The following is a 12,231-nucleotide window of genomic DNA, read 5'->3' on the forward strand; positions in this document are numbered from 1 at the left end:
TCGAGCCTTATGGAGGGTAACTAGACCCACCCTGGCAGAGAATTAAATTCGTTGCCGTGGGTTGTCTAGCGCTGCTAGGCTAGCTACGTATATGAACCAGATTTAAAACTGCCAAAGCTTTCGTGGTGGCAGCTGCCGTTTTGAGTTTTAGCTTTAATTAGACATTGCTATACCACCCTCCTTGTTTCTTTGACTGTTTTTCAAAGTGGGAGATACATCATAATTTTCACATTGTTGTTCAATAGAAATTGTGAAATTGAAAAATAGTACTAATAGTTGTAGCTACAGAATGGAATGACACACCACTTGTTAAACAGGTGTCCTAGTTTTCGTGATAGCAAACATTTCTTTATGATCTTTCTTTTCCAGAACCCAGAAGAAAAGGGGAGACTGAGGAAGGCACTGATGCCAGCAAATCGGAGATCAGCCTGGTCTATGAAATTGCCCTCAAGAGGAACTTGTCTGTTAATTTTGAGGTGAGAACAACATGACAGAATTATGAATTCACACAGACAAATGCCATTATTATCGGTAGTACTGTGGATCATGTTCTTTTTTGAAGCGATCGCAAAATGAAAACAGAATGAAGATAAAGCTATGCACTTACACAATGAATACGCAGTCAGGACTTCCAGAGTTTGTGAAATGTATTAATGCGGGAAGTGTGACTAAAACCAAACACCTCATTTAGCGGCATGAAAAGATAAGACGGAAACTGAAGGAGTCCCACTGATAACACTCTATCGTGTCATGATAAAAGGAACTGCGTAAGGATGTGTTTCTCCCCGGTTTTGCCTAATTTGTACTCCAGCGTGGTCTGTTATCTTAAAGAGACTTAAAATATGTGAACAGGAATTTGTAGATGGATTACTACTAGATTTTGCAGCTCGTGGGAATTCGTTTTGGTGTGAACGTCAGTGCATTTCTGGGCTTGACGAAGCACACTGGAATGGGTTTAGTGGTGTGGTCATGTTGTGACTGGCTGACTCAGCTTTGTTAATGGTAGTCACTGAGGAGTATCTGGCACAGTAGAATTAACTTCTTTAGTAATCATTCACATTTCTAAAAAACTCTACATGGGACTTGAGTGTAACTTTAATTTCTGTTGAACTGAACAGTCACAGTTGTCTGGCAATCTATTTTTGTGTAATACACTCCTCTCCCAAATTTAAAATCTGCCTTTCGACTTGTGTGTTTCCTTTATGCAGATATTTATTTTTTCTACCTGTGAAACTCTTTGTAAGCTTTAGGATATTGTGGATAAGCAGAGCTTTGACCCTGCGTTTCTCTCTCAAAGGCTTCTGATGAGAGGCACTGTGGCAATCATTACAGAGGTATTCACCTATTATCAGCAGCTGAATATCAAAGATTAAATTAACTGCATTTCAACACATTCCTCAGAAGTACTTCAGCTGAGCATTTTCAGAATCAACTAATTGAAGCTCAGTATTTGACCAGAAGTGCTCCTTGCACTGATGCCAACATTTCCAATCTTTAAAGGTTTTGTGTGCAACAGTGTGAGCCTTGTTTTTGTTTATCGGTCAGAATGATTTACTAAATCAAGTCTCATATATGTTGATAGACTCTCTTTTTATCTTTTGTTCTAAGAAAAATACTTTGCTGTGAACATTCATTCTCTAGTTAGTTGAAGGCTAAGGCTTAGAACTTTAGCAAAATTAGTTCTGTGGAGGTGGGCCAACTTTGGTATTAACATCTGTGGGAAACCGTGGATCAAGTGTGACGGTAAGATTCAGGGAAAATGTGTAAACCTAGGGATTTTCCTTTTCGCGTCAGCATAGTCTCAGTCAGTTTATTGCCCAGCATGTTGAGGAAATGAATCTTAAGCCACATCTGCATTGACTTGCTTGTCCAGAGATGGAGGTTCCTTTTCAGTAAGAACATATTACTGTTCACAGCAGCCTCTGGGAAGAAGGTTTGGATCAATGAGCTTGTAACCTGGATAACCTCTAAAACTTAACAAACAAAACTAAGAACAGTCCACATACACATGCCGATATGTCGTTCTTTTAAATTGAAAATGATCTTGAATGTTACGGCACCATTTTAGCAATAGTCATCTTGTTTTCTAACACCTGACGTCACATATCATATAGCCATTTATTATTCCCCGCCTCCACGAAGTGGAAAAGGGGGATATAGGTTTGGCCTCCGTCCGTCTGTCCGTCCGTCTGTCCGAGATGAAGGGGACAGCTTTTCTCGGAAACTATTACAGCTAGGGTTACGAAATTTAGTGTGTGGCTTCACACCATGGACACCTTGATCAAGTTCGAAAATGGGACCTGTGCGATGATATTTAACAGAGTTATGGCCCTTGATCACTATTTTGGATATAGACTCATAGACATTACATGTGGTGGGGGATATTGATGACCATGTCGTCTTGTTTATACTTGGCATGTAAGTACAGATGTAAACATGAAACAGGAGGTTGGTTGCTTAGGTGCAGAAAATTCTATGGAGGAAGAACAGCAATGGTGAGTAACAAGACCAGAGATTTCCTTAACGGTTCAGCAGCTGTTAGCAAAAACCCCCGTATGGTATAGTCAAGGCTGATATCTTTGTTTTCTTCTGGATAACCATCATAGGAGTGTGACAAATCAGGGAATGATATATAGTGAAGGCTAGGACTCAATCAGAAAGTGAACATTTCTGTGTGTGTCATAATTTGCAAAAGTTTCAGTTTCTGCCCATCCAGACTAAAACACAGTCTGGGAATTTTTAAAATGAAACACGGTCGGTAGTGTTTCCAAAAGTCTGGGTTTTAGGGGTATAAACATGTTATAAGTTTCAAAATGAAAATGTGCTATTGTGGATGTAGCCATACAATATTGGCCAGTGTCCAGGATCCTCTGGATTAGATAAGCGACTTATGGCTTTAGCTTTTCCCAGCAAGATTCCTCTGACATTTCAAAGAATCTTTCCACTACTTTATTACGCTTTCGAGCTACAGCCTTCAACTTTTCTAAATCCACCAAGTCTACTGTGTCCTTAAATGACCTGCTGGTTCCGTTCTTCTTGGCTTTCACCATATCTCAGCTGACTCATCCAATATTCTCTCCCTCATCGCTCCCTCTTCTTCTTTTGCACTCAGCAAGGTGCCAAAAACAAGGGAGGCTCAGTTTACACTGCATGCCCCCTCCCTTCCTCCACAGAATCCCTCCCTTCCACCTCTCCTGCCATCACTCCCAAAAATCACACACAAGGCCAGTAGCATGTGGAGGGGTAGGGAGGCGGGCAGATGGGGGCGAGAGGAAATGGTAACAGGCAGGGAAGGAAGGGAGGCAAACTCTACTCACTGTGTTGACTTTGCTTGTTATTAAGAGTTTACACAACATTAGAAAAATTATCTGGAAACCTGTCTAATCCTCCCTTTTGCACCCTCCCTTTCCCCCTTTTTTGTTCAAAAACACATTTGATCATCAGAGCATGACATGGCTATCCTTCCTGGAACTGCTATTAATAATTTCAGCCAGCTAAATCTGCATTGATGGGATTCATTATCTGCCATGTCTGTCACTGTCAGCAATTACGTCGCTTTCATTTGCAGTCCCTCCAGATTGGAAGCTGAGAGCAGCGGTTTTTAAAAGCAGACCACAGTGACATTCCTCCAAACGGGTCCCTTTGCTGCTCACTGTTAGTCTGGAGACATTCTGTTTGTTACTGTTGTCTGACGAGCTGTAAATCAGTAACTGTTTTCCATGCGCATTCTCTCACACTTCATTTCTTTCACTATCTATCTACTTCTCCGTCAACAGTTGATAATCTTCGTCTGTTTCACAAGTTCTGATTTATGTGCACTTTGTGAAGGCAGCGTTGAGCTTGGTTTGTTAAGTCTATTGTTTGTTGTAAATAGATTTCATGATTTATAGTGGAGGAAAACAGTGAAAATGGGTCAGATTGTCCTTTTTTTTACCGTACGATCTTCATCAGTCACACCAGATTTGTTTTTTGTGCCACGTCAAGCATTGAGCAACAGTCAGTGTTTATTTAGCTTTGACATAGCACATGATCGCATACAATGAGGCATGGGGATTCAAAAAGCCCATAAAGCCTACAAATGTGGCGTGTATTTGCATAAATAAGAAAAGAGACCTAAGAGATGAAAAAATAAACATACATCCAAATTTTTATCCAAATGAAAGAGGAAATACCTGGAAAATAGGAAAAGCAAAGAGTCCTTTGCAAGTAAAGAGACTGAATTCCAGTGAGTAATAAGAAACAAATAAGCAAAACTTAGTTTCATTCCGACCTCAAACGAAGCTCAGCATACAGTTTAGTCCATTTCTTTACAATAGCCATTTAAAGGATTTAAAATATCCGCTATGCCTTCACTGCAAGTTCGTGTTGAAGTTGAACAAAAGGGTTTGCATACACATAATAGTTTTCTTTGAGTCAAGAAAGTCTTTCATTTAGAGTGACACAGTAAGATGTGAACTGCCTGTATTGTATCATATGTATAGAAGAACCTTGTGTGCTGAACAGAGACAGATCTGGTGTTCATTACAAATAATCAGTGGTTCATATAGTGTGTTCTGTTCTGCCCAAGGAAAGATGCTTATATTGAGCTTTATTGAGAAGAGATTGGTTCTGGTCACAATACGTTTGGAGTTTGCTCTACATTGGATTGTGCTCTGTAAGGGATGGGAGGGCGGTCTGCTGTACACGGACGCTCCATAAGCCAACATAGCTGAGAGGATCTGGAGATAAAAGAGCCAGGGAGATGGAAATCAATCCTCTCCCTCTCCTGGCATAGCATACCTTTCTGTACGTCTCATACCCCTGATTTTCGCTCCAGCAGATTCACTTTCATCCTCAGTCAGTGTGTTGCATGCATTATCCTCTCACTCTGCCGCTATGCTGTGGCTGCAGACCAACGGTAAATCACACACGACAAAGTTAGACTTCATGGTCTGTCCTGCAACGTCACATCTTCTTCTCCATGTCTTCTTTGATGCACGGAGATGAAATGGCTCACTCCCACATCCTCAGTCAAACTCTTAAACTGACACACATGCGTGCACGGTTACACATTCGTGCATCCTACACGAAACCTTAATGGTCATCTCCCATGTGAACGCCTTTCCGAGCAGCCATGTTTTCTCATCATCTCATCCCTGTCCTCACTGGGGCATGAAATTACCCGTGAGTCACTGCTAGAGAGTCTCTGCTTTCCCATCCCTCCGCAACGATGAGGGTCGCCGCCACCCTGAGAGCCAGTTGGCTCATTTAATCCCCCCGTCAGGCAATATCAAACAGATGTCAGCATCAAAGAGGAACCAATCTATAAATCACAGCTAGTGTGTTGCATTGGAGGCTCCTTTTCCAAGGAGGACACAAGAGAAGAGGGTCCGGGCCAAGAACCACCCATCTTACAAGAAGCCAGCTTCCCTCAGGGCTTGTCCATCCACCACTCGTCACAAAAGAGCCTTTCTTCCTCTACCAGTCCCCACCATTGTCCTACCCTGCTCCATAGCCTCCTCTTCCAGAGTACCTGAGTTCTCGCATGCACAGATCCTCAGACTTGCTCAGGGTATTAATGTCTCTATGGGAAGCCGAAGAGAAGGCCTTACAATGTTCGTAAAAGAAGAGATGAAGAGACAAGAAGAGAAGGGGATTGAAAAAAAATCAACATTGAATTACCGAAGGTTTCCTGTGTACAACCTGATCCTTGTCATTAGGTGCGAGACGGGTGTGTTTGTGTGTTTGTTTGCATGTATGTGTGTGCGGCTGTGCGTGTAAATGAATGAAAGTGCTGAAATCCCATCGGTGTGGTGCAGATCCCATGTCGTCTGCCAGGAGTCTGACTGCAGCTTGTCTGCCGCCATCCTTGGCCGAGAGTATGTAGCGTTGTGTGCATAGATATACACTTAATCTCACACTCTTTGTTAACTGGGACCATATATGTGCACCGGCAATATTTGATTCCTCTCTCCTGTCGGTAACTGTGTGTTTTCACTTTAGGCAGCGCAGATGGATCATATCAGTGTAACACTTGTCCACCACTTATTCTGTGGTATCTGTGCACGTTCCCAGTGTGTCACCTTAACATGAGAATGTTAGATGAGCAGGAAAAGAAAGCAGATAACAAAAAACAAAAAAAAACATCCTTGTGTACAAAGAGTACAGATATATTTACAGCATTCATTGGCAATTTGTATCTGTAAAAGAAGATAACTGTTTGTTTCTGGAAAAAAAATGCAATAAACAGAAATAAATGGATATGAGGGTACAATTGGTTTATTTAGTTTTAAACTAAATGATTAACACAGTACATTATTTTTACAGTTTAGACATCCAGTGTGAGCTACACAACAAACATGGGGGAGCCAGAAAAAGTGTGACACACTATACACATTTTAGGCTTTCTTGTTTGTTTTAAAATGAAATGTACATTTTTGGAAATCACCAAGAATTAGACCTAAGGATTGGTAGCCTTTCACATCTGGTAAATAAGTAGCTGAAGCCTACAGCTGCTTAGCTGCAGCTAAAGGGTCAACTTGAGTCCAAAAATGACAAAATCCACCTAACCACCACCTCTAAGCCTCATTATTTAAATAAAGTTGTAGTTTTTTGTCTGTTCCACCCACAACCAAAGTATTATCTGCCACACTATGTCCAATATCTTGCTGAAACCTGTACTATGAGGCAGGATTCCAGTTTTAATCCTGAGTGTTCAGTTTTACGAAGGTAATTCACTTCTTACTGGACTACGCTGCCATGATGACTTAACGCTGCCCACCTAACCTGCTGCAGAGCAAGTTATGTTTGAGACAACAGATCAGTATGAATGAAAACATCACCTACTTGACCCATCAATTTTCTTGGAAAATTTCACTACCATTCCTAGAAGATCTTTTGGAGCTCAGTGTGAGTATAATGAAAGGATCTCTGGGGAGGCCAAAATATTATACATACCATCTAAACCCACCTAAACTGAGATTTAAGAGATACAGCTCCTTACTTTGTTTTTCTACCCTCTTGACTGCAAGCAATTTCAAAGCCATTTCATTTTTCTGTAGGCTTTAGTGTAGCAGTACAATCCATAAAACGGAGACTGATAAAACCTTAAAGCCGTGTGCTTGTTGATCTTTTTTTAAGATTTGCATTAAGTCTACTTACTGGATTGAATGGCATTCCAATATTTGTTCTTTACCTGCTCCCAAGACTGTTCAACACTGCCATTATTCCAACTGAAAAAATAAGGCTAAAATAAGCTGTAAAAGTAGGCTGCATCTAAGCACCACAGCTTTATACTAGGCAGTGATATTGATAAGCCCATTAACTCACACATTAGCACGGTTGGCAGTTTTTTGCCAGTAGCTGTGTTAATTTTAAACCTGTATTTTCTGTTTTTTGTTTATGATTATAGTTTGTTCTACTTGTGAGAAATATGCAACTCTAGATCTTGTTTGCATCTGGTGACAACACTGTCTCTTTTTAGGTGAATGTACTCATAGCTACGTTCAAAAAACTTAGGTTGACTAAGCGAGTTGTTAACCAGCTTCATGTGATCGCTCAGCGCGACTGTGGCTGTTCAGCTTAGTGAAGCTTGATAATGGGAAAGATATCCCGGCCTCTCCACTCATTGTCTGACAGCTAAACAATGACTTGCAACAAAGGTTCCTGGCCAGAATCAAACCAGGAACAGCACCATCAGATGGTCCGCAACTCGCCCACTGGGGTGCCTAATTTTCCCGTAACTTAAAGAAATTGTTTATCTTTCCATGCATGCAGAAAAAGAGCTTTTGTTCAAATCCTTCCGCTGATGCAATAGTGTTTATGTCTTTGTAACCGTCTTGCTCAACCACACAAGCTGAACACTTACACATGTTCGCTGTGATGGAAGCCACAGAACCGAACAGCTGAGGAGGCTTCCTGTCCTTTACATCCCGTCATCCACCACGACAGCATCACTTACTCGTGCCTGTTGGTGTAAAACCAAAATCTATCTACATTTTCTTACGAGCTCGTGTCTGTTTCTCCAAGTTGACATAATCTAAGCTGAGCACCAGCCAGTGATGAGCACTGTCATCAACAACACTGTCAGCACTGTTAAAGAAGTTCAGAAATGGGATGTAACCAGTCCCTTTGAATGTTGTAATGTACAAGAAGCTGCCATGTTGCATTTCCTTTTTCTGGTGATGAGCAAGACCAGAGTAGATCCCCCGGGTGGGAGGGAGTTTGGCTTTTAGCTTGCACGGCTAGTGCTCCAAGGCTTCCCTGCAACACACATCCCTACATGCTTCAACTCATTGTGCAGGAATGTTGACAAGCTAACAGGTTAGCAGTGACAGCAAACACGGGGCCAGTGTCAGCCAAGTTAAGAATATCCTTCAGTTAGGATGAGGAATATAGCTGTAATCTTTTTATCCGGTGTATAATAAAATTGAAATGCAGTTGACAGCAAATATAGCATTCAAACTGCATCTGTATTATATGCTCCCACAGTTGGTTTCTCTGTCAGTGATGGGAGCAGTTTTCATGCACCAGACTGGCCTTGCCGTTTTCGATTCTTAATTGAACTGAACCATTTGTTTGCGTGGGTGTAGTTGTGTAAGAGCGAAGAAGGGATATGCACACATTATCCTTTGTTTTCCTCGAGGTCTGGTATTAGTCTGTGTTGATGTGCGAAGTATCTGAGGAATGCTCAAGGTTCCGCTTATCAGTTTAATCTGTTTTACCGGTCACTGGGTTCAAATTTACTGTTTCTAGATTGCATCTGATTGCAACAATTTGTGCTGTCTGCACCACAAATTAGGTTCAAATAAAGAAAGCTTGGGGGAGTTGAGAAAATCCAAAGAAACGCACACAGCAGCTACAATTAGAGGGAGAGCGAAGGAGAAAGCCATTTAGCTACGAACTGAAACTGCATCCACATTAAGTGAACATGTACTTCTGGACTCAGTAAGTGTGTGAAACCTAATTCTTCCTCCAGTATTTTCCTATATAAGGTTGGGGAGAACCCCACCTGCTCCACACATACACACACACACACACACATACTGTTCTCGGACTTCTCAGGAAGTAGATGTGATTGCAGAAGCATGACCTAACGCCAGCCGGTGTTTGTTTTAGGTCTCCCAGGTGACCAGAGGCTGGAGGAAGGAAACTGAGCCTTCATCACTAGAGACTGTCATCTAGGAACATGTTACTCTTCATGTGTGTGTTTGTACGTCAGTGTTGTTCGCTCCAATGTGTTTTTGTATATGGATAACACGCGCATATGGGTGGGTAGCAGTGTGACCATGGAGAGCAGATGTTTTGGACCACCTGCTGTAGCTGCTCACAGAATGGGCCGCACACACTCCCTCACACATACCATGGATGACAAAAGCACTTACTAATCACATCGATTCATTTTTTCCTATTTGTACTTGGTTTAAGTTATTTTTTTGTGACGAATATCCTCCTATGCCTTCCCCAGGTTTTGAAGGAGAGCGGCCCTCCACACATGAAAAGCTTCCTGACTCGTGTCACCGTGGGGGAGTTCTCCGCAGAGGGTGAGGGCAACAGCAAGAAGCTGTCCAAGAAGCGTGCTGCTCTGTCCATCCTGCAGGACCTAAAGAAGCTGCCCTTCATACCCACTGTGGAGAAACCCAAGACGCACTACAAGAAACGAACCAAGACCATCCTCAAGGTGCTACAGCAGGATGACGGTGTATTTAAGGTTGTTTTTTTTTAGGTTTCGCTCGAGGCATCCAGTTTTTTTTCCTCACAAGAACAGCAGAATTAACGCAGCATTTAAATTCGTTGACTGCAAATTGAGTAAAAATTAACATGAAAATATCACTACTGTGCGTCACTGGCATTCAGAATATGAGATATGATATTGTGAGACATTTTCCTGCTTATCTCCTGTCTATCCATCAATTGCAGATTATTCCAATTCAATTTACTCATATATATTGCTAAAAGACACATGCTTCTTATCAGTTAAGCTTGGTAGGCTTCCAGTGATTGTAATTATATGATAAATGATTGTAATCATTGTAACTGATGGTGATCTTTTCCACCCAGACGGGACCAGACTATGGCCAGGGCATGAACCCCATCAGCCGTCTAGCCCAGATCCAGCAGGCCAAAAAGGAGAAAGAGCCCGAGTACCTGCTGCTCTCTGAGAGAGGGATGCCCCGGCGTAGGGAGTTCATCATGCAGGTAAACGGTACTTTAGTTTCATAGTTTCATTTCCTGTCACAGTAGATGCTGCTGCAAGAAAAACTGATTCATGACAACAATTTTTGAAAGTTTAAGTTAATGTAGTCTAATCTTTGTGAAGTGGGACTCAGGAGGGTGAAAGGATGAGGTTGCATATGCTTAAGAAGAAAAGTAGCTTAACTATCATCCACTTAATCTTGGTCTGCTGCATAAATCACAGGATGGGTGTGTGAGTTGGTGGATGAAGAGCATGACAGCGAAGGTGCTTCATAACCTTGTTGGGACTAAGATCAAGAGGCAGAACAAGAATAAATCTTCTCTTTCTGACCAAAGGCAGCCAACAGGACAATTACATAACCTGTTCAAAACAGGATTATACTCCCTGATGGATGCACACAGACAGCTGTGGACACCACGGAGGCATAGTTGTTCTAAGTTATGCTTGGAGAACACGTTCCATATATAAGCCATTACATGCACATGATGCCAACCATGCACTTTACTGCCGTTGTAGTGCAGTGGATGGGTGCTGCAACACTATACTTTGATTATAATCAGTGAAAGTGGCCACAGCAAGTGTGTGAGCAGTCCATAGGTGATGCATATGTGCCATGGAGATACCAGCTACAAATGAAAAATATACCAGCCTTTCAAGAGATTAGAGATTCAAGAACTTTATTGTCATCCACACAGTAGAAACACAGTGGTTACCCTAAGTGATGAAATTCTTGTTTTGCGAACTCCCTTCACACAACTGAAACTGAAAAAACGACACAAGATAAAAAAAAAATGAAAAAGGAAATAATAATAGAAATAGAATAAAAACAAAATTTGATAAATAATAGTTACAAAAAAATCTCTGTGCAAAATGTTGGCAATATTGCAATACTGTCATTTTGGACAAACTGTTCAGCATTATGGCAGTAGCATAATTATGGGTCCATGATATTCCAATGCAAAAGTCAGAGAGATGGTAAAGGCATAGTCATAAAGGAGCACACCAAATTCATTGTTTTTCTTCTGCTTGTGTGTTCTATGTGAGACAACCCTTTTCCCCAAAATGAATCACAAAGTGTCTATGCTTTTTAATTTCAACCACCAATATGCAGGAAATGAGCATTTTGTATCAAATGGAGACTCTGCTTCGGAGCCTTGATCACCCTGTCGGCATTTATTTGCCACGACCAGCTGACAGTGCTTAGTAGCTTTATCACGTATGAAGTCCGCTGTAGTTTGCAGATTGTACCCATAATAGACAAAGTTTCACAGCAATGCCCTGGGTCCAAACACTGCAGACACAAACATCCCAAAATGGAGCTTCACTGTCTTGTTTTGACAATTTGAACTTATGTATTTGGTGCAACAGCTTGAAGATATCCACAGGCGAAGCTCTTCTCTTCCTTTCCACAAAATTAATTGCTGATTTTATTAAAGAATTTTGAAAAAACCAGATGCTATGCAAATTTATTGCTTAATGTTTGTACTTTTTAAGACATTGAAAGATTTATTTCATTTGTTGCAAGTTTAGTTATTCTGTGATGTAAAAAAGCTGACCAGTAAATATTACTTTTGGCACATTTACATGTTAAGATGGTTTACAGTTTATTTAGGAACTCTCTTTCATCCACTGTTTGGATCTTGGATCTTCCTCTATTTCCTCTCAGGCCTGCTTTATCTTCTGTCTTTCTTCCTTCTCTCTCACTCTCCCTGTCTCTCATGCTCCCAACTGCCTCTTGAAAAGTTCTGTTTCATATTTATTATTTTTATAGTTGGCAGTTAAAGCTCAGAATAGATGAGCATTCATCTTTACGGCCTTGTTTTCGTCAGTGAAGCAGCCAACTGGTAGTCTATAAAATTTCAGGTTGTCTTTTGTTGCTAGTAAAGACGGCAGCACACGGTCTGTTTTGTGTACCACAGGAAGATATAAGAATCCAGTTGTGAGGAAGGAGCCCGTGTTCAGAGCAGAATAAGATTTCCTGGTCTTGCAGCAGCAGTGACCTTTACCTTAACTAAGTTATGAATGATTTACTGTTTTACTAAACCAGTAAAGAGCAA

The 12,231-nt window shown here is 41.3% G+C and overlaps 1 protein-coding gene across 1 annotated transcript in view; it reads left to right on the forward strand.

Moving 5' to 3' along the window:
- The window catches only part of stau2 (staufen double-stranded RNA binding protein 2), a 96,253-nt gene that overhangs the window by 27,965 nt on the left and 56,057 nt on the right, over window positions 1-12,231 (forward strand). Inside the window, exons 8-10 of the mRNA XM_051940441.1 lie at window positions 377-476; window positions 9,446-9,658; window positions 10,039-10,176. Of these exons, the coding sequence (XP_051796401.1) occupies window positions 377-476; window positions 9,446-9,658; window positions 10,039-10,176 (451 nt within the window). The remainder of the gene's footprint in view (window positions 1-376; window positions 477-9,445; window positions 9,659-10,038; window positions 10,177-12,231) is intronic.

The sequence above is a fragment of the Acanthochromis polyacanthus genome, chromosome 20 (genome assembly GCF_021347895.1).
Source record: "Acanthochromis polyacanthus isolate Apoly-LR-REF ecotype Palm Island chromosome 20, KAUST_Apoly_ChrSc, whole genome shotgun sequence".
NCBI classification, from domain to species: Eukaryota; Metazoa; Chordata; class Actinopteri; family Pomacentridae; genus Acanthochromis; species Acanthochromis polyacanthus.